This window comes from Lissotriton vulgaris, chromosome 2_1, assembly GCF_964263255.1.
Source record: "Lissotriton vulgaris chromosome 2_1, aLisVul1.2, whole genome shotgun sequence".
NCBI classification, from domain to species: domain Eukaryota; kingdom Metazoa; phylum Chordata; class Amphibia; order Caudata; family Salamandridae; genus Lissotriton; species Lissotriton vulgaris.
The window spans coordinates 830,391,450-830,415,234 of record NC_141687.1 but is presented as its reverse complement, the minus strand read 5'-3'; the positions used below and the strand labels follow the sequence as shown (position 1 = coordinate 830,415,234).

General features: G+C 47.3%; 1 protein-coding gene across 1 annotated transcript in view; it reads right to left on the bottom strand.

The window, feature by feature from the left end:
• PCNT (pericentrin) overlaps positions 1-23,785 on the bottom strand; it is a 1,129,672-nt gene that overhangs the window by 688,753 nt on the left and 417,134 nt on the right. Inside the window, exon 17 of the mRNA XM_086956243.1 lies at positions 1,335-1,484. Within this exon, the coding sequence (XP_086812369.1) occupies positions 1,335-1,484 (150 nt within the window). The remainder of the gene's footprint in view (positions 1-1,334; positions 1,485-23,785) is intronic.

Below are 23,785 nucleotides of genomic sequence, written 5' to 3'. Positions count from 1 at the left end.
CATTGTTATGTTCCTGCCTGCTCCTTTTTGGATAGACACTGGGTGGGTGGTCTAGATTTCTTTACCGAAGCATATGTAACCTCAATTTCTAAACAAATCCTAGAATGACTGAATGAATGACTACCAGAAGGAACTACTAGGCACACAGTTTCTTATGGCATTTTATGGGATTATAGCTTACATTTTAAAATCCATCTATAATACACACTATTACCAGAAAGATTTTTTGGCGCACCCTCTGGTGGAAGGGTGCTAGATTTTACTTCGAAATATCATTAAAATCAGTTTTTTACACTATTTTAATGAGAATTTCTCTCTGGATTTCCAAAATGCAAACAGGATTTCTTTATTTTAGTTCCTCAACTCGCTGGATCATGGGAGTCGTTCATCTGTAAAAACAACAGCCAAGACAATTAGAAAACTAACCATACTGATAAATCTGAGAATGTAAACTTAAAATCTGAGCTCTATTTTATTTTTCAAAAAGGAGAATATTGAAATTGGTTTAGCAGGTATACAACCCAACTCCGGGGTCAGAAAACAAAGTCTCCTAGCAACACTAACGCCATATCTAAAACACCTCAACTATGCGGAGAGCCCTAATATGCATATACATCCAGGACAATACAAATGATAAGAGGCTATTATGGTTGAAAATCACCACTAATGTATAATCTACAGCCACTTTAATGTCAGTCTATTTCAACATACATTTCATGTATGACCGTATGCTTCTCTGTATCTAAACTGTTAAAATCTATAAAACACATTTAAAAATATGAGAATATTAGAGAATAACGGTGAAAGCTTAAACTGGAGGTTGCATATTAGTGCAACGAGTGGCCAAGTTGGGGAGAGGGCTGAAGGAAACTGGCGTGAGCAGTATGGAGACATCAGCTTGGGCAAGGGAGAAGAGAGGTGGCAAAGAGCCAGCTGCTTGCATGGGATGAAATGGTCTTCAGCTTGTACAATGCAGCACACAACCTTCCTCTTAGGGAAAAGGCATAGACTTTTCTCCAGCTCTTCAGCTGGGATGGACGAAGTAACCTTAAATGGAGACTTTAGCTCAGGGGAATCAACCGTTTCTTTCCTTTAGCTAAGAGGGACACCTTATCAGTCTTGAATGCTCAATACTCAAGGGAGTACACAACGTGAAAACTTTAACAAGTTATTATAAAATAAACACAATATACATTATAGAATGAGACCGCCTCAACCTAACAGAACAACAAAGACCATTCCTGCTGACTTGGGCCAGACACGAATTCCACAGTAACCAGAACTTCGGCTCAATCATTAGTGCTCACATTAAAAGTTAATTAATCACGCCATACCTTAAGCTGGGAAATTTGCTGCTCCAGCAACATTTCAGACTGACTCTTGAGCATCTCCATCTCTTCCTGCAAAACCAAGAGTTGTTTGGACTTCTCCTCAAGCTGTGTTACAAGATCCCACCGCAAAGCCTCCGCCTCGGAGACCCATGTCTGCAGAAGACAAAAGCACTACAATCAGTACCCAGGAGCCGATGAAGCCAGCTTTAAAAAATAAAAATGGCTTAGAAGAGACTATTATTAATTACTTAAGTACAAAAGGACACTGGCACTAATACAATCTGAAAGAAACAAGGTTAGACGAATGTTTTCATTAGCAGCACAAAACTTGGACAAGCTTGGTATTGACATAAGTAAGATGGGAAGCTACTGGCATTAAGGCAAGCGGGTTTTAAGCAGGCAGGCTTAAAATCCAGGATGAGAAAATGCAGCTGTGAGCTAACATTTTATGTAATAAGCAAAAAGAAGAACCGCATTTAAAACATCAGGCTTGGCATCAATGCAAACAATGATAAAGGACATCTGCCATTCTCACTGCCATTAAGATGTAACAAGTTGCACTGCTAGTGGGCAAACGTAAGACTTTCATCACCTTGAGTGAGCTGATGAGTCAGAAGTGTTGAGAGGTGGTGAACTTTTTAGTTAATATTCATAAATCAGAAGGATTGAACTTTGTGGAGCCCAACGATTTTAAACTAAATTGAGTAATGTACTACTTTTCGTTTTAGAAGGGCAGGGGGCTGTAACATAAGATCAAATTGACCACTAATATTTGCCACTGTGCAGCTGAGATTTCTCTGCCCTGTTCTGCCTGGTGAAGCGTGTGATACGGTCTTGGGATAACCAAACGCTATTTTGGGTGAGGAGACCAACTGCCTTGAAAATTAAGCTTCCACCGACAATACTTCAAATATTACAAGCCTTGCCATTGCGTACACCATATAGTGATATCACGTGCTTACAAAGCATCTCAAGTACTTATGTCTGGGAGGAGAAAAGACAAAGGTTAGGCCGAAAACAATTCACTGCACACAAGAGACATGGTAGTCTAGGGGTACCAAATCTTCTACAGTACTATAAAGCATTCCAACAGTGGTACTTGACTGAATGGTCCTGTGGAGAAACTGATAAATTAAATTGCTTTAAATATCAGAATCTAGGGCCCTGCCTTGTCAGGAAGATGCCTAGGATCACAGAGATATTTTCGGCCGCAAAAACCATGTTGAAATTGTCACACACAAAAAAGCTACCATATAATCCATCACTTTCACACCTCACATCTGGGTTGTATAGAGGATGTTTCCGAAACAGGGACAAGGCGTGTGGTTTCCGATTAGGCAACATCTTTCGTACAGGAGAAATCAAATCATTTGAAGTGATTAAGGAGTAAGAAGTGCTTTCTGAAGCAGAGTGTTACTGTTACCTACTACGTCACTGAGTTGCTTCTTCCTGAAGTTCGAGCAGGGGTGACAAGCACTCACTCCCTTAGAGAAATTCTTACTGACGCTAACATCACCTAGTAACTTGGTCTCTAAAACATGTAGCCTTCTCAATTCACTAACTCCCCCTGCACTGGCCTCTAAAGTTGCCTTTCAGGTAGTATGAAACTGGGGATATATCGAAGGGCAAACGATTCTGCCAGGCATGCCTAAGTTAGAGAGGAATTCTAAGATTCTATATAGGCAGCACTACACTCCTAACAGGCTACAGACCAGAAGAAGACACGTCAATGCTGGAGGGGAGGATGCAGACAGACAGACATGCTCACACATATTGTATTAGTTTCCTAAAGGCTTTTGGGTGGACAGCCTGGGAAGTATCATGTAGATGACGGGGATGGATGTGGAGCGGTGCAACGGTGCCCCGAGTCCATTCTGCTGGTTAACTTTGAGCAGATAAAATATATGCTATACTCAACTAGAGCCAAGACTACACCCCACCTACAACAGTCACAGACTATGGCGCAATGGGCACAAAAGGTTGTGGTTTCTGCTCGGAGTCGAGAAACATACTTACTCACCCCTGAACTTCCATCAGGTGTTCAGCAGGTTCTCCAGTCTTTTGCGTTCTTATGCAAATGAAAACTTCAGGGGGATGACTTACACCAAATGACTACAAGTATTGTGTCTTAATGTCGACAATAAGTGAAGGGGGAAGACGTCACGGTTTTGGTAGAAAAGCTTCGGTGGGGAAGTAGGAATAAACCAGGTGTGTGCAGGATAGTTTATAGTTGGATAGGCAGGTATGCCCACCTTATAATGTTCCACTGCTAAAAAATATTAACAAGCATTTGCAAATCAAATACATTTCGCCTAAGCCTAATCTATTTGTCTTTGCCGATGTTTTAATACATGGTGGACAGCAAGTCATTAACTGAATTAGTTACTTGAGTGTTTGTGATTTAGTGCCAGACTAAGATACTTTCCCATATTTTGGAACAAGGGGTTTCAGATGAGCGTGGACAAGGAATGCAGCAGTTTAAATGTCCATCCATTGAACATACAATCAACACCGATTCACCCAACCCACCCATATGCATCACCTCAAAACACAATATGAATAGAGAGGGGCGATCCTGATCGGGCGTGTCATCAACCACGCTGCATGGCTGCTGTGCGGCTGTACAGGAAGCCTGAAGCAAAATCGCAGCAAGCACCCAACTGGACAACTGCAAGTAATGTGTATCAATATCATTTAAAAAGACCGTTTACATCATATTGACATCGACGGAAATTCATCTATACCCATGTGCAGCAGCGAAACCCTTTTGAACAGAATAGGACATTTGAAACGTTTAAAAAAAAGTGTAACACTTGCCTTTGAACATATGTGTATTAATCCTCGCGAAAACACTTTTTTTTAACGGTTGTTTTGGATGTTTATTCAATCGTAGCACATGAGAGGCCATTCTGCATGTGGAGCTGTAAGCCTTTAAGCTGCTTGGCATACGCTTAACTTATCCCCAACACTACTGTCCTGACTTTTATAAAGAACACTCTAGTTTATTGACAACATTTGCTCTACTTGGTGATTTTACTTCATGTACGAGAAAGACGGAGAAAGATAGACTGGCGTGAAACGTAATATAGAGATACGGGCAAGATGCGCAGAAAGAGAATATGAGATACAACACAAGCATCAATCTGTACTTGGTCCACTCGCCAGAGAAAAAATAGGAAGTCTCCGGCTGAATGGGAGGGACTAAATTGCTATAAAAGTATAAATTGTTCTTTGTATGACGCTTGGATTTTTCACAGGTCATATGGCGACTATAACTTAACAACTAACACTCTGAAAATTGCTCCAGCACTCTAAACTGCTTCCCTGGCATCAAGGCAATTTAGAGGCCACATGCAACTTCACTGTTCGCTTTCTCAGCTTTGGACGTTTTAATGCGAGTTTTAATGGTGAATGTGTGTGTGAATCTTGCATATTTGCAAATGAACAGTGGCCATTTCAATTTATGTACGCGACTATGAACTAACCAGAGATGGTAATGAGTGCTGATCACTGCCGACAGGCAGAGATGCAGGAATAAAGTCTGCAGCCTTGAGTCAAAACGTTTATGGGGGGGTTTATGAAACCTTAAATTTGCTAGTATGGAGAACGGACAATTTAATGCAATGGATTTACAGTACAGTGAGGAATGCAATGGAAACAAACTCCCAACTACCACAAGATAGTGCTTTCAGACCATCTAAACGAGAGAAGAAACTAAAATGCGCACCATGAAAACACCACAGTAACAAGCATTTACAATGCAATGGTTTCGCCTTTTGAAAAGTTTGAGCTATTGGCATTGTAAATGACAACATTTTTATTTATGTGTTTGTTTTGAAAATAAATAAATAAATAAATGGCATTATCATTTACAATGCCAATAGCTTCAGAAAGCTTAAAAAAAGGCAAGAGTGAACGTCGTGCAGGGCCAAAACACAATTATGCTCAACAAACTCCTAAATAATTTGTTGCATGCAAATAATAATAGGAAAACTAAAACCGAATCATGCTGCACACTTACTAAAAAAAAAATCTATATTGGCATTATTAAAACACTAGTTCGATTTCTGAACTCTAAACATTATACATAAACGCAATAACATCAGTGCACCAAAACCTATAAATAAGGCACATAAATCATGTCTTCTACTATAAAGGCCTATGTTTGGGGTAAGAAACTCAAAGTATACATTATACCAAGGGATAAATATTCATCTAGGGCCCTTACTACAAATTTTAGGTAAAATCAAGGGGCATATTGAGCAATGTGGTGTAATTGCATAACTTCGGAAATTTCATAACAGGTGCAACATGAGTTTATCAAAAGTATGTGAGATTATGCCAGCAGAACAAAAATGTTATCTCGGCCTTCTACAAAGCGGCCAGTGACTGTGTGAAGGTGAAACAAAAGAGCTAGATGTACATCGGCTCAAAATCAACTTCAAATATAACAAGCAACACGAAGGAAGCCCTGTGAGTGAGGTTAAAATGAGGGCCTGTGGATCTGGCTATGCAGTGGAGGAATTGGGCTAAATTTGGGTATATCTGAGAGCCACGTGAAGGGGCACTAATCACTACTGTTTTGTAGCACAATGCACCCACAGATACAAATATTGTTTCGCACAACATTGGTTCTGTTGCCTTTTAGGCGACATACTTCTAATAATGAGTACATGTAGTGACACTGCTCGCTCCTCAAAGTGCATCCAACAAAAAGCTGCTGGTATAACTCTCATTGGCAATCATTCTCGATTTCTGAAACATAGGAGACTAGGTGGGCCAGCAGAGCGATTCGGGCCTGCAGCCTTCAAGATGCACACAGTAAGGGCCTACAAGTCCCAGCATGCAAGCTTTTCTTGGGTTTGGCTAAAAGGACACACGTGGTATGAGGTCACTCAGCAGCTGTGGCCTTATTGACAACTCATGCCATGCATGCACTGATGTGGGAGGCTCACCTGACCAGAGAAGTAGCTTGTCGTGCGCATCCTCCTGGGAGCTCGAGTTCTGGGCCAGGGCGGTGGAGGTGAGGCCGTATGGCAGGTGGGACCACAGGCAGGCGTTGTACTTCAAGGCTTCGCAGGAGGCCGTCTTCTTGCACCGGTCAAAGTAGAAAGTCTCGTTGCCAGCTTGGACACCTGCTTGTCGAGGCAGCAGAAGCACCAACGCCCACAGCACCCAGAACCCCCTGCCCAGGACCTGCTCTCTCCTAGAAATTTTGGGGGTCCTTTTCTTCACGTGGGCAGGACCCCGGGGGTTCACAACTGCAAACACATCCAGGAGGAAGTCATGGTTTACGGTCTTGACGCCGACTGATAACCTGGGTTACTTTCTACTGTCACCTGTGTGCAAGGCAGAGAGCTAATCAGTCAGTATCTAGACATTAATGTCTTTCACGTTGGTTTTGTAACTGTTGAGGCAGCTCAGCTTCCATCACTTACCCAATTATCTATACATTTGATAAGGAGTGTTCGGTTCCTAACTCTGGGCGTTATAGGTGTGCCTTTGTAAAAATATTGTAACCACTTCCATATTAAAAGGGGCCAGTCAGTGCAGCAGAAAGAAGAAAAAACAAAATATCTTTACACAGGGCTGTAACTCTAACCATCACCATTCCAGAATGTTCCTTTGCATGATGAGGACTACTGTCTTGAGCCCTACTTTAACATCATTCACTAGGTGGCCCCTTCAAGTTCTTCATCAAAAAACAAAGGGATGGATAGAATGGTTGAATTAATCGCAGCCACTGGTGATCAATCGGGCCACATCCCAATCGAACATGTTTTGGCCACCATGCCACCCCAGTTTGGACACAGCCATATGCAAATGAGTTTTGACTCTACTTCAGTGGAGACAGTCCAGCTCAAACTGCCAGGCCAGGTCCTCCCTGAACAAGAACACAAGCAACCTAGGACCGATTTTACCTTTATTAGGGCTCATCAGCCAGGTCCAGTGGCACAACCGTAGTTACAGGCACGGCTGCAGTTGACCGTGAACAGTTAATTAATTTGGTCAGAAGGTTGGGGGAGGGGACATACCAATGATACCTGGATTTTTCTTAATGTGTAGGACAAGTGTCGAGTGGGGACGATAACAAATCCTAGTTTAACCTTGGGGTCGACTATTCTAGTGACACCAGACTCCATTTTTCACAAATAGCAGGAGATTGCATCATCTGGGTGAGACTTTCCCCATCAGGGAATGTTATATAAAATGGTTGAGATTTTGATGCTTTGGTAGACAAAGTCAATATAAGAAACCCCATAACTGAAGCGGGGGGGGTCACAATAATTCTAAAAGATAAGAACCACTTCAACAAATAACATGACTTGTGTCGGTTCCCATTCCAGTTTCTGTAAATTGAGACCCTCACACATTTCTGTTGATCTCTGCACAAGGAAAAGGACAGAGAACCAGACATTGAAATCTTCTCATATTAATTAACCTGTTAGATATAGAAGCCAGTTCAATCACCTGCACGATCAAGACTTCCTAAACCCTGGAGACCCTACTACGATCTACACCACCCCTACTACTCACACTAACCAAGGAATACAGTGTTGTGTTTACAGCTTGAGTGTTCATCTGTAAAGACTAGTCTCAAAGCGAGAAACGGATTGAGACAATAAGAGGCCTATTGGCTTTGGCAACATTTACTTCCATGTGGTGAAGGCAGCACATACAGCTGCTTGTCGCAAAGATGCTGACTTATAGCCACCTTCGTGACACGAATGCTAGGCTGCATGAGACGAGGTAGCCCTAAGGCGTCCAGACACAGGAAGACCCAACCCGCCTAGAGCCCAGCTAGCAGTCATTTTCCTCCGATTTATTTAGCAGTCAAATATTTGCACAAGACGTTTGTCACGAGTTACTGCGGGTCATTAAGCTCAGTCTACATTGGCACTGATTATTTAACGCCCATCCATTTTTTTCTTCCGGTTTGTCTTGGACGGGTGGCTAGCACTGTGGATAATGCGTACACTGTAGAGATAGAGTAGTTATCCGATGGTTCCAGCCTCGGAACGAACACCGTGGGACTGACAGGGTGTCTCATCTTAACAATAAGGTTATAACGAGTGCTGTTTGCCCCCCAAAAAAACATATTCTTAGTGAGTTTCACATTAAAGCCATCACTTTTTGATCAGGGAGGACATATACGCAAAAGACGTATATGTTATGTTTTTGTTTAATTAAGATTTATGATGAATATCTCTGTTATTTGATCTGGTCTGTTGTGGAGATCTGCATTTCGAGCAGCGACATCCTCCCTGGGGCAATTTAGCAATTACATCCCCCCTTTTGTAACAATGCACACAAAAGGATGTCTAAACACCTGCCCCTCTCTCTGAATAGCCCACCACACTAACCCAGTAGAAGACTTAGAAAAGGGGTGCTTTAGAAATCCATAGAATTGAGCAGAGATGTCAACTTACCTTCATGCTAGTGTGTGATCTTGGGTCATTCACACATCCTTAACCTCACACGTGATCAGTGATTGCGATAGTCGTGCATGTGGTTTGGTATATCTTTCAGGCAAACTGTTTACGCCAGGAAGCTACAATATGCAAAATTCCCTCGAACAGCAGAAGCGGCATCAAAGGAAGTCCTTCGGGTCTGGGGTGTAACTGCGGGGCAGGGGATTAAGGGAGGGGTTTATACTTTTCCGGTCTCCCTCTCCACACGGGAGACCGGCAACGAACCACCAGCAGGCTTCCCCCGGGTAGGGGGAAGCAGAAATGGCCGCCTCGAGGCCCCGCCCACGTCGCACCACTGCGTGCCTGGCCATCACTCACCGGGCGTCTCTCGGGGGACTCCAGCACTCTACCGCTCGGCTTCTCTGGTCATCTCTGCTCCCCTCGCAGCCCTGGGCCCTCTCTTCACTACGGGAGCCCCGGAAGAGGCCAGGAACAGTGCTGCGTCCGCCGGTCACCACAATGCAGCCGGCAGCTCTCCTCTCAGCGCGGGGCTCCCCTTCTCGCACTGGGAGCCCCTCAGGACAATGGCCACCCTTCTTCTCGCATCCGCGGCGGCTTCCCCAGCAGTTCCGGTCTCCCTCTCCACACGGGAGACCGGCAACGAACCACCAGCAGGCTTCCCCCGGGCAGGGGGAAGCAGAAATGGCCGCCTTGAGGCCCCGCCCACGTCGCACCACTGCGTGCCTGGCTTCCTGCGCTGAGGGCCGCCAATGGCAGCGCGGCCCTTGGCAGGGAGGCGGGCGCAGCTCCTCTTGCTCGATCTCGGGGCCAGCGGCGGTGAAATCAACACGGAGCAATGCCGGGTGGGCACCGGCCTCCAATAATTAAATAAAAACGGGGTGGCACCCGTAAATAAAAATATAACAAGCGGGAGGGGGCTGGAAAGGGGGAGGAGAGACGCTGACGACGGTAGGCGGGTGCCGGCAATGCCGGACCAGACACGGGGGCGTTCCCGGCGTCGCGTGACGTCGGCAAAAGCCAAAGAATCTCGGGAACGCCCCCGTGTCTGGTCCGGCATTGACGGACGCCTCTCTGTTCCAATGGCTAGCCTCCATTTATGGAGCTAGCCAATGAAGCAGAGAGGCGTGTTCAAGTCACCCATACTAGAAACTACAGATTTCTCTGGAGGAGGAGCCTAACGGCTCCGCCCCCCAGCGAAACCTAAAAAGGCCCTTAATTGTAGGTTTTCTAATTTCACACAGAGAGCACTAACAGAGCAGAGCGTTTTTTTTAAAGGCTCATGCGATGGGGATGTTCCAGCAGGCAGGCTGAGTATTTGGATTAAAATGTTTTTGTGATGTCTAATCACCGAAAGCTAGGGAAAAAAAAAGAAAAAACAAGCAGCGATGAGGGAACAGGAGCCCTCTGAAAACATAGTATGATATTTGATCTCAGTGTTTGAATGCTCAGCAAATGTGACAAGATTTACAAGTCTGTTTGCAGAAAAGAAGCAAAGCCCGGAACGAGTGAAAACGGGACCGATCGTCTGGATTGCTTTTCAACAAAGAAACATGTATTCCCTAAATCAGGTGCTAAAATTAAACCAGTGGACTGATATAGTAATTGGTCTATGCTCTCAGGGACGGCTTAACACAGGAAGCGGCATGACATGCATGCCAGGGACAAAACGGGAGAATAAAAATAGGAGAGTGAAGATAGAGCCAGCAAATGGGAAGCCTATGGGCGAGCAGAAGCCTACAAACAACATGTCTCAACGAGACAGTGCAAGCGCTGTCTAGCCAAAACCTAAACATGGCTCAGTGGAATTCTCTGGGAAGGGGCAACCCCACCAGTGTCTTTTTCCAAGTGTAGTCCCCTTATGATGGACTTTTGGGAGTCGCAAACCTAAGGTTCTAATATTGGCCCACAGTGCTCATCCCCATAGGAGAGACTGAATTTTTGGCAACATTGATGACCCTCCCCTAGTAAATGGGAAAAGGGAGTATCCCCCAACTGCCAGAGGTGTAACTCTTCCCCATGGCAAATACTGCTAAATGATATAGCATCCATATCGCTGGGAACAAATTTACCTGAATTGCTAACTTCCTTTCTCCAGGATATCGCCCCTAGGAGGTCATTCTAAGACAAGCTCAAATAGTAGCAACCAACTGTTTATAAGTGTGTTGATATTAGGCCACACACTGATGCTTTGTCATAGTTCTATTAATATAGAAGAATAAATAAATGTACAAAAAAAGGCCAAATATAATTTTAATTTCCATGATTGGCGTAAGCGTTGGTTACAAAACCTGTGCACTGAAATGAATATAAAAATGTGTGGCACACAGTGCCATTTAGGTATTCTGTATCATCCTGTCCAGTCCTAAAAGATCATTCGACATCTTTAAATGGTTTATAGGATTCAAGCATTTGGTTTGGGTATTTCAAAGAAGCCTCTGTAAAGGAAGTAATATCAAATTGAAGAAATTAATATTCACTTGTCCTGGTCGTGCATCACAGTGACTTTCACCAAAGCCACACGCTCGAATAATTCCCACATGCATGCAGGGGACTAGGAACACTTTCTACAAATAATACCAAGAGAACGTCAATTGAATGTGAAAAAGTCACTCTCTAAATAGCCTACCCACGAAAAGTTTTCCTGAATTTATGGGCCATATGCATCAACACATTTTCCCATTGACACAGAATGGGCAAAACACTTTGATGCATCTGGCCCTATACCCCTCAAACAAACATACATAACTAGATTGCAACAGCCTGCTATCTGAAACCCAGCGACAGTGCCAAGGTAAGACAGTACTTACAGACAGAAATGTCCTAGGTTTAGTGATTCGGTCCCCTACATCAATTTCCAAAAGTCAACTGTATACCCAACTCAAAATCCTGAACTACTTGGAAAGGACCTTACACACAAAACAAAGAAAAGGGTTCCCTTCAGGCTAAAGAGTTTCATCTTCCATTCTGGAAAAGTGTCTTTCTTATGAAGTCTCCAAACCCAAAACAGCACACCAGATATCTTCCCGTCAGAGTTTGATTACGTAATGTATAGCTATTTACCTAATACAAGGCTACATATGAGCCCTCTACAGCAACGTTTAGAAGACTATTATAACCAGAAGGAGAACTGGAGCAAGCTAAATTTGTCACATTCAGCAAGACAGTGGGGCAAGAGGAGACATCTATTACAAGGAGTTCCATTTCACCAATATCCACCCTACTAGATAATTGCAATGGACGGCTCACTGCTAGGATGGACTGCTCACCTAAGACAACTGACTGTTCCCGGCCTATGGATTCCAGTAGTCGCATCTTGCCACATCATATTTCTTGCAGCTGAGCAGGCCACCTAGCTGTCAAGGCATTTATGCCATCTCCAACAACAGATCGGATTTTGGTGTAGATGAACAATGCCACTACAGTGCACAATCTAAACAAACAAGGTGGTACCGCATTGAGACCATTGTCAACATCTGATCAGTCACTAGCCCAGAATCTTGTGATAGTAGGTACATCTTTCAGGACAATAAAACCCAAGGGCACATTTTCTAGGAGTATATATCAAAGGACATCACAGATGAGGCATACACAAGAGTCTTGCAAGACCACCTTTCAGACTTTGTGTGTCTGGAGATGGAGCTGTTAGCCACCATACTATACTAGTTTCCTCTCTTACGGGGTGGGAACTGGTGTCAATAACAAATGACAGAGGTGCAGGAACACTGTTCAGAAATAACAATTTCTGTAAAGCGCTCTAATATCTGCAAAGATCTTGTTCACGCTATATAAAACTTCTTAAATAAATAAATAAATAACAGAGGAGAGCTTTCGTTATCCCAATCTTGCCCAGAACTCCCATACAGCATTGATCAGTCCCACATCAGAACCCAGGTGTACACAGGGTTTTTTTTACACTTCATGTCATGGAGGTTTATACCAATGGGTAGGAATGCTCACCTTGATTCGTTAATATTTTCACATCATGAATTTACAGTTGAGCCATACTAGTCTTAAGAGTTACTTACCTTCAGTAACGATGCATCTGGTAGAGACAATTCTAGCCTCAGATTCCTTAACGTAGAATTATCCCCAGGAGTGAGACTGGATTCGGAAAACTTTTCTGCCACAGCATCCCAGCACGCCGGGGGCACAGCACCACGCGAATCCGCCCTGATGTCATCCGCGTCTGACGTCAGCGAGGATACATAAGTCCCACCCCGGCGCGCCTATGTCAGTTTTCTTCAAATAATTTTTCCGCGCCACAAAGCGGAGCCATCACAAACAAAACTGAGAATACTGGAACAGTGTGCGAAGACCCAGCTATACAGAAAGGAAAGAAATGAATGGTGAGGAACAGCACCATTGGAATAGCACCAGGTACCAAGGCACTACGTCATGAAATGAAAGAATAGAGTTTAGCTATTGCAAGCTAACTTGCAACGAACATAACAACCTCCCTGGAGGTAGAAAGCATGTGAAAAAGAAAGGGCACAGCAGAGGAAGAAGTCTGCAACCCCTGCCCAGAGCCAGAGGGGTTCCAGGCCAGAATGGAAGATCAATGACAAGCATCCCCCAACACCACCAGCAAAGGGAGGGGAGGGGGATCTCCCAAAAGGAACTGAGGGTAGAGGCCCAGCCAGGGGACCTCCACCCCAAGGACTGTAGAAGTCAGAAGTGCAAGCAACAACAAGGAAGCGTGAAACAACAAACCCTCTATTGGAGACCAAATGCATGGGCGCAGAAGTACCCAAACATTCGCCCACCAATCACCAGAAAGGACGGAATGGAGCAGCAACAACAGCAAGGCAAGCATCCCTCTAGGGAGGGAGTAAGGAAAAGGCACTCGCAGAAGACCACTGCCCTGAAGCAGGTGCAGAAGACTGAGAAGGGTCCTCGCAGAAACCGGGATGAAGGGTGGGTCGTGAAGGAATCGGCGGCTAGAATCGTCTCTACCAGATACATCGTTACCGAAGGTAAGTAACTCATACTACTAGCCGCAGATTCCTTAATGAAGAATAGATAATCTAGCCATACCCAATGGGAAGGAGGGTCTGCGAGAATACCTCTCCAGCTCAGACGAGCCCAAGACCCCCAACAAGGGACCAGCCACGGGGACAGGGAAAAATGGCCACGTCCCCGCAATAGGGGAGGAGTCACAGGCCCAAAGCTTAAGAGAACCTCAACATCGTGAGGGTGGGGCAGGTGTTACCTCACGATGTTGAGGTTCTCTTCAGCTTCGGGCCTGTGATCAACATTGTGGAGGAACACCTGCCCCACAGGGGATGTGTTAGTACGACAAAAGAGGCAATCCGGCCTTCAAACCAGGAGAAAGAAAGGGCAAACGAATGAGGCCAGAACACTCCCAGCCCAGTCAACGTACCAGGGACCTCCTCCGGAAGCCCCAAGGTACAGGCAGCGCAGAGGAATAAGAGCCACCTACAGACTCCAAGGAGAAGAGACCGAAATACGGCAAGCCCTCCACCAGGAAACATACCCAATGAAGAGGGCTGCCCAGCCCATCACAGCTGAAGCCAGAAGTAAAGATAGAAGCATGCCTCAGCAATAAGCAGGAACAAGAATAAGAATGGAAGCTCACAACTGGCCCGCAGGACAAAAAGCAGGAGCTCCAGGGCCCACGCCAAGGTCGCCACCCAAGAACAGAAGAGCAGGCGGGGGCAGCCAGCTGCTGACACGCCACGAAACTAAACGTCCAGACCACGACAGGCTCAGAACAAGGGCAAGGCTAGGAAACCGTCCCGTGCGACCCTAAAGGGGCCGCCCCGAACAGAACAGACCCCCTAAGTAGTGAGAGCAGCTAGAAGATAAGAGGAGTAACAGGTAGGACGGACCAGTCCGTCAACACAGGAAACTATACCCCAGAAATACCAGACGGAGGCCCAGACCAAACTGCAGGTAAAGGCAAAACACTGCAGCACAACGCCGTAGATGACCAGGCCACGCCCCAGTAAGGACCAAAGAGCGCACCATCGTAATATAGCAACACCAGAAAGGGCAAGGAACCTGCCAGGGGGGTCCACACCCTCCCCGCAGAAGGCAAGAGCTATACAGTAGCTACATATACCCCACATAGGTTAGGACACGTCCCAGGAAAGCATGAGAAACACTTAGCGAAAAAACAATCCTGCATCAGAGGACAAATCATTGACCTGCAGCAGAAACCACAGAAGAGTTGATATTCAGACAGAAAACACATTCTTACAAGAAAAGGGGGCTGAACCAGCAGCCAACTGAAGAGCGGGGCCAACCAAGGACCTCAGGGCACAGTATCCCTCAAAAAGTGTAACAGCTCTCTGAAAACCAAATAACAGGAGCGCACACAAAGTGTTAAGCGCCCTCAAGGCAGCACTGGAGGAAGCGAAGGTATTACGCCCCCATGAATCTAGCCACCGACGGAGGGAACACCACAGGCAAACTTGGAAAGGCATTGCGCAGTAGAGCGCCTTGAGTAGAAGTGTGGAAATAGAGAGACCGGATTGTGCGGAGCAGGGCGATGACGGTGCAGTAGTGCCTGAGGCACAGGATCGCCTCTGGCAGGGCGCCTCCATAGAGAATTATGGAGTGATGCTTCAAAGGGAAGGAACAACTCCCGTAGAAATAGCCCGAACAAAGGCAACACTGGCCTCAGTAGGGCACCGCAGAGGAGAAAGTAATTCCTCTGTGTGCGACAGTTGCAGACTGATCCGCCCATCCCCAAGTCCAGGGGGAAGCGGCTAGCCCCAGCATATAGGAGGATCCACAGAGGAATGGGGAACCTGAGGGGCCTCAGGGGAGGACGGAGATGCCAGTGGAGAAGCCAGCCATGAGCCACGGAAGGAGGGGTTCGAGGATTTAAAACGAGGGTACGGCGAAGACCCTTCCCTGGAAGATGACGGTGAAAAGGCAACTACACGGCACCCTGTCTCTGGAGAAGCACACCAGCAGGTGACGACCTCCGGAGAAGAAGGGACCTCAGGAGACTAATCCAGAACCCGGCGCGGCTCCATGGAGTCCGCCATCGGCACCAGATCAGCGTCGACTGGCGCCGGAGTGGCCTTAAGTGGCGGTGGGCAGACTTCTGCCACCACGTGCTCTCCAGGAGAAAGGGGCGAGGCAGGCGCCGAACCAGGGGGAGCCGGTTGTGAGAAGTTGGCCTGATATGCAGTGCTCACTATTCTAGTGATCACTATGCATCAGTCCAAACAACCCTTATGGTGATTGGTTGTAAGTCAACCTTAGACCAGCTATCCTAGTAGCGTGGATACGAGCAGTCTTTAGGCTAAACTCTAGAGGGCGTGTTAAGCCAGCTGTTATACCATCACATATACCCCTTGAACACCAAGTGAAAGGACACCACACAAGTGTTATGAAAATAAACAGTGTATTTATTTTAAGTCACAACAGCCCTGTACTCTTTATGAGGACAGGGTACTAAGCACACAACAAAACTCTTAGGAAAATACTTCAAGTGCACAATCTACACAAATGCCCGAGGGCACGGAAAGTTTAGTGTTCTCGGGCGAACCGGATAAGGTAAGTCGGAAGCGACAGTGACTCTGGACCCTTAGATAATGAGGCTATGCGGGCACCGAAATGCCGAAGTTACCTAGCCCAGGGGCTGCGGCTGATAAGTCTTTACAGACGTCAGGAATCCTCGCTGACGAACCAGGAGCCAGAAGGAAGGAGTTGCTGGCCGGCGACCAGTGGCGATAGTTCGTAGAGATCCAAGCCTGGATCAGAGATGGATGACACCTGAAAGCAGAAGGGACCAAGTTCGTAACTACTAGCCAGTAGTCAGAGGGTACCAGGAGGGCACCGGATGATTGTCACCTCGACTAGGTGGGTGGGCGACGCTAGGCTCTGCAGTCTCACGGACCAGGAGGCGTTGTCGGCGACCAGGATGGAGGTGCGAGCTGTCCCACGAAGGTTGATGCTGTCTGCGTCGCTGGGCCCAGGATTGGGGCAACAAGCCTTGGCAAATTCAGGGCCACGTGGTGGACCTAAAATGGCGTCTTGAGTGGACCAGGAGGGTCCGTGGTGCTCCTCTTTCAGAAGGGAGCAAAGGCCAGTCTGGAGCAACCAGACCAGCAGCGTTGTTGTCGGGCGTCGTCGAGAAGGCCACAAGTCAGCGGACTAGTAACCAGACAACGTGGTGAGCAGCAAAGAACAGAAGGGCCCCACGCAGATTGTGGAGATGCTGGGAGGCTGAACTTCGGTGCTGGAGCTGCTCAGGGTCGGGGCTTCTCGGACCCCAAAGCACTCACCAGAGGATCCCTCGGCGGTCGTGCTGGTTTAGAAGTCGTGCAGGTTCTGATGATGGCCGGTCCCCTGAGGTCTCGTCGCACCCACGAATCTCAGCTGAGCTGACGATGTGGGTAGAGGTCAGAGGTGCCAGGGAAGCCGGTTCTCGTCGAGCTGGGCAGTCGGATTCCTGAGGAAGGACGTGCAGCAAACGGCAGAGTTCTTAGATGGTGCCTGCGGATGCAGGGTGACTACTCCTTAGCCACAAGGGAGAAATCTTGAGAAGAGTCGAGAGTTCCTTTCGTAGAAAGTAGTTTCTTGATTCAAAGATGATCTAATTTGGAAGGGCCCCCGCTCCTGCCTTTATCCTAAAGAAAGGGGTGGGTACGCGACTAGGTCCTGCCCTAGGGGTGGGACCAGGAAGGGGGGTGGTTACACCCCTCTCCCATGCCGGACTTTCCCCAGGTCAGGGGCTGGGGTGCCCCTGGAACTGGTTCTAGCCGGCAGATGAGTAGTGAGCACCGGGATGCCACTCCGCAGTCACCTTCCTGTAAAGCCCTGCCTACCCAGGATACACAAAACCCTGTCTGGGATGGTGCGAGCACCGCCCCGGACAGGAAACCCTTTGTCCAAGCTCTCCTCGCTGGAAGGACTCCCAGCAGCAGGAGGTCAGACTCGTGTCTGTGGTGGCAGCATCCATTTTGTGGAGCTGAGGCTTCAGTTAACTTTAACCGGGGTTCACAGTTACGTACATGTCGTGTCCCTCTAGAAGGGTGGAATGCTAACCCCGTCGCCAGCATTGGTGAGGGGTCAGTATCCCAATTCGTATGACACCTTACTCGACATGTTTTGATAACGCGATACCGAAGTTAGCATTAAAGAGTATATGGTACGCGTTATCATGGAACAGCCATTGGGACTTGGTTCCGCAAGCTGCAACCGGGCTCGGCTCATGCCAGAGCGCCAATTCACACGATTCCACGCACTCTGCCTTCAGGATTGTCAAGGCCTGCCATAGGAGTGACTGATAGGAATCCGGGTGTCCATTCTAGGGTTAGATATAGGTATACTATATCTAAAGCAAAGGGTGATTACACCACCATGCCCCAGCTGTCGTGCAGTCAGTTGTGTCAGATTTAGATGGCCATCCAGGGGTGGCATAATACATGCTTCAGCCCCTGGTAGGCCCTGGGTACACAGATGCCCTGAGTTACAGGGTCTGACAAGGTGGCCCAGTTCCAATTGGGTAATGCACCTAAGGTACACATGTCAATTTAGCGAGAGAACAGCTAGGCTGTGGGTCTGATTGGCAGGCCCACAGCCAGAGAAAGTCGTAAACCAGTGAAACAAAAGCAAAACATCTGGGTGATCATAGGATTGCAGACCCTACTCTCCTACACCGGTGCCCGCCGCGGAAGGAGAACAAGGCCTCGGAGACATACTGAAAGACCTACAAGCCGGTGAGCCACGCCCAAAGGGCTGTGGTGAAAGGCGGTTCCGCAGTCTAAACCGGCGGTTCCTTGCCCCCGAAGTAGGGGACGGACGCTGGGACAACACTGACCTGGACAAGCGTGCTGACAAACTTCATCTGGCGCTCCCGCCATGATTTAGTCTTAAAGTGTTGGGAGTCGTGGTGCTCACACAGGCACCACATGCAAATCGGGTGAGGGTCCGTCGCCGACATGGGACATGCACAGGAGGTACACAACTTGAAGCCCGAAGGCATTCGCACACTGTCCAATAACGTCAAAGCGTAAGAAAGAATTGAAGGCCTGAAACCAGGCCAGGACAGTAATCCGGATCCGTGTTGCACGCGGAAAGAGAAAAACGAACAAAAAAATCTGTCCCAAAAAAACGTTACTGTGCCTGGCCGCAAAGTACATGCTTCAGAAAACTGGTGTCGTACAATTATTTGTGGTTGGTAATGCCACTTCACCACTTCATACCCATTTTGAAACTGTAAGACCAGTTTGGTCCTGAAATACTCCTCCCAGAAATGATCATGCATGACACAAGACTAACCCGGGCGCTATGAAAAATACTAAGTTTTACAATAGTTCAGCTTCAATGTGTGGATAAGTGTCGGCCTCTCATATGAGATACTTACTATGCAGTCAAACTCTGGTATTGGCAACCAACCAACTCTCCCTGATCATGATTGTGTGGCCGTCCACTTTAGATCACCAGGGATGGTGAGGAAACTTCTTTCTCTTAGGTGACTTGACAGTCTCCCGCAGCAGGGTAAGAGCATTACAGTTGAGTTATTTTTATGTGTTTTAAATAGGTAATGGTATGCAGGAATAGCTACCAGCCTTTTTATTGGTACAGCACACCTCCTTCCCTATGAATAAAATTGGTTAAGAGATTTGGTTGCTGTGTTGTGTGCACTGATTTATGTTGTGTGTTTGTCACTAGCAGATGCTTCTGCTTTCCACTGTTCGTCACACTTCTTTGGTTGTTTGTTTTGGACACTCCCTTTTCTATTTTTCTTTGAGAATCAAGTGACTACTGATGATGAGACAGGGGCTTGTCTGGAAATTACATACCAGTTACCCCGTTGGTGGTGTTTCCGTGAGGTGTCTCTTGTTTTCTCACACATTTTTTCTAAACAGATATTTGTCCAACATTGTTGGTGTGGATAATTGGTACGGACCGTGAAGGGTCAGACAAGTTGCATTTTGTGTTCTGTGTTTCTGTCAAGGAAGTTGGGCCTCTTTTAACATAAAAATTGGGATGCAGCGCAGTGAATTACCCCCTTATAAACCATAATGGATTGGAATAGTTATCAGTACATTCAGACTGTTCTATTTCTGAGTAACTGACACATTTGGACATCCGTTCAACAGGGTCTTTTGTTGTAGGTCTAGTTTTGAGTGGAGGGCGACCCTGTTTGATTCCCTCTGTGCTCCCATTGATAGTTGGGCCCTCCGTTATGTGACAATTATTAGACTCTGACCCCAGGCATAGAAGGTTTAGCCCCCTTACCTATCACTAAAAACACAAGGACCCTGGGAAACAGCGAGGGGATCGGTTCCCAAGAGACTGGCACAAATTCCCCCTTTAAAATTCTATCCAGGAATATTAAAGGGTCAATCAATCAATCAATTGTTTGTTAAGCGCAACTACTCACCCGTAAGGGTCTCAAGGCACCAGGGGTAGGGGGGTGCAGGTTCGAGTCCATCAAGGAGGGGGTCTGTCAAAGAGCCAGATTTTGAAGGGGCGAAGATGGGGAGAGACTTGGCTGTCTGAGGTGGAGCGGAAGGGAGTTACAGGCTTTGGCCGCAAGGAAGGAGGAGTGGTCTCCTGATCTGGTCTTTCTGGGGAGAGCTGGGCTGATTGTAGGGTGCGTGGAATTTGAGTCGGCTGTTCAGGTAGGCTGTCCGGTGTCGTGGAGGGTCTTGTGTGCGTGGGCGAGTATATTGAAGGCGATTCTAGCCTTGACCGGGAGCCAGTGGAGTGTGCGCAGGTGCTGGGAGATGTAGCAGTGTTTTGGCAGGTTGAGGACAAGTCTTGCGGTGGCGTTCTGGGTGTTCTGTAGCTTGCGGGGTGAGGTTTTTGTTGATCCGTAGTCAAGTCTGCTGGTGACCAGGGCGTGAGTGATGGTCTTTCTGTGCTCGAGGGGGATCCATATGAAGGTCTTACAGAAGAGGTGGAGGGTGTGGAAGCAGGAAGACGAGACAGTTGATCTGGCGATCCATTTTGAGCTTGGAGTCCAGGATAATTCCCAGGTTCCGTGCGTGGTCCGTGAGGGTTGGCGGGTTTCTGAGGGCGGGGGGAAACCAGGTGTAGCTCCAGGTGTCTGGGTTAGGGCCCATGATGAGTCCTTTTGTTTTGTGGGTGTTTAGTTGTAGGCAGCGGTTTTTCATCCATTTGGCGACAGCTTCCATCCCTTCTCGAAAGTTATGTCTGGCAGTGTTGGGTTCGTTGGTTAGGGAGAGGGTGAGTTGGGTGTCGTTTGCGTATGACACAATGTTGAGTCCGTCTGTTCTGACAATGGGGATTAGTGGACCCATGTAGATGTTGAAGAGCGTCGTGCTGAGGGAGGAGCCCTGGGGGACTCAGCAGGTGGTAGGTGTAGGGTCCGAGAGGAAAGGGGAGAGTCTGACCTGCTGTGTTCTACCAGAGAGGAAGGAGCGGATCTAGTCGAGGGCCTCGTCCGTGATTCCTGCGTTGTGGAGTCTGCATATTAGGGTGCAGTGAGAGACGGTGTCGAACGCCGCTGAGAGTTCGAGGAGGATGAGGGCTACTGTTTCTTTTTTGTCCAGTAGGGTGCGGATGTCTGTTGTGGCAAGGAGGGCGGTTTCCTTACTGTGGTGCTGAGTTTGTCGCATAGGTCTTGGGTGGGGGGGTGGAGGGGGGAGTGGGGGGTGTCAGTAGACTCGCTGGTGGGTTGGGCGAACTCCAGATAAAATTTCAGACACCTCTGAACATCTAAAGAATGCAAAGACCTCTCCGCTGGTGTAGTAGGTCGTGGGAAAATAGACTTCAAAATCACAGGCTCATTCAAATAGAATTCAGATGGGACTTTCGGGATGAATTTTGGATTTATCCTTAGAATCAGAGCATTGTTCCTGAACTGAAGAAAGGGTTCCACAATAGTTAGCGCCTGAAGCTCACTAATCCTCCAGGCTGATGTTAAGGCTAATAGGAGAGCCAGCTTCCATGACACAAATTTTAGATCTGCTCTGTGAATGGCCTCAAAACGGAGCTCTCATCAGATGAGCTAAAACCAGATTAAGATGCCAGACTGGTGGAGAGGCCGGACTGGAGGTAACACCCTGAACAAGCCCTTCAGGAATTGTTTAATAATCCTATCGGACCAGAGTGAAGGTTCTGAAGACGTCCGCCTGAACCTAGAGATGGCCGCTCGATGTACCTTAACAGAAGAATGAGCTAAACCGGACTTTGCCAGAGAAAGAATATATGGTAAAAGCGGATGCGGAGCTGAAGTGTATGGATGAATATTCTGCCTCCGACACCAGAGACAGAATCCCTTCCATTTCGCCCGATAAGTTTTATTCATACTTGGAGCTCGGGCCTGAGACAGAATATCTCTACACTCTTCTGAGAGGTTCAAATCTTAGAATTCTCTGTACTCAGGAGCCACGCTGTCCATTGGAGTGAGCTCGGATCTGGATGGAGCACCTGACCGAGAAATCGTCAGAGACTGAATCGGCTGCAGGTAAACCGGTTGCTCTTGAGACAGTAGGAGTTCCGTGTACCAGAACTGACGGGGCCTCGCTGGTGCAATCAAAATCATTCTGCAAGGTTCCGGTTTGAGTTTCCTGATCAGCCTCGGGATCAATGGAATTCGAGGAAAGTTGTAGGCAAATGCGCCGTACCAGGCTATCAAAAGCGCATTCCCCAAGGACCCCCGCTGGTTATCCCGGCTTGCGTAGAACCGGCATTTGATGTTCTCCAGGGTTGCAAACAGGTCTATAGTTGGGGTCCTCCAAACTGAAAAGATCTCCTCGAGAATGGTCTGGTCCAATTCCCACTCGTGACTGATTGATCTTTGGCGACTCAACGCATCCGCTGTTGAATTGAGCGAGCCTGCGAGGTTTTCTGCCGTAAGAATAATGTTTTGGAGAATCACCCAGTTCCAAATCTCCTGAGCTTCTTTTGAAAGAGCCCGGGATCTTGTCCCGCCCTGTTTGTTTATATAGCGCGTGGCTGTTGTGTTGTCCGTGCGAACCAGCACTGTGTGATCCTGAATCCTTAGAAGAAAAGCCTGTAGGGCTAAGCGAATAGCTCTAAATTCCAATAAATTGACGTGGAACTTGCGCTGATCTGGATCCCAGTGACCGCTCACCTTCAACTCTTGAAGTACTGCTCCCCAGCCTTCTAGTGACGCCTCCGTGGTTAAAACCATGGGTGATGGGGGAAGCGTTAAGATTAAGTCTTCTGAGATGTTGTCTTTTACCAACCACCAGCTGCTTGCTTGTCTCATTGCTGATGTAACCGTGATTTTGTCGTCGAACGAGCCTCCCGCCTGATGCCATTGCTTGTCCAGTTGCTCTTGTAACGGACGCATTCGAAGCCTGCAGTGCGGAATCAATGGTATGCAGGAGGATATTGATCCAAGCAGGGACTTGTAGAGATGGACCGACATACTTCCTCTTTTGCAAGAGAAGAGCTGACAATCAGTTTGCTTTGACGTTCCTCCGATGGAAAGGCCTTGCAGCAATTTGTGTCCAGAATAGCGCCTAGAAATTTTGCCGACCTGGATGGAAGAAGGATCGATATCTCCTTGTTGAGTTGCAGGCCCAGCTGGTTGATAAGTTTAATGCAGCTTGAGACCGCTCTGGAAGCTGCCTTGAAAGATGGAGCTTTTATCAGCCAATGGTCTAGTTAGGGAAAAACCTCTAGAGATCGTCTTCTGAGAAACGCCGCCACCGGTGCCAGTACCTTCGTAAATATTCTTGGTGCGGACCTGAGACCAAACGGAAGCACTTTGAACTGAAAATGGCTATTGCCTACTGTGAAGCGTAGATATTGCCTGTGACCTGGGTGGATCAGCACATGGAAGTATGCATCTTCTAAATCCAGCTTTTCCATGTAGTCCCCTGGATTCAGTAGACGTAGAATATCCTGAAGGGTGACCATCCTGAATGATAGTTTTATGAGATAGGTGTTGAGCTCCCTTAGATCTAATATTGGACGCCATTTTTCCTTTGTCTTTCGAACCAGGAAGAACCTGCAATAAAAACCTTTCCCCCTCTGGGAGTGAGGTACAGGTTCTATTGCCCCCTTGATGAAAAATTGGTGGGCTTCGAGATGTCG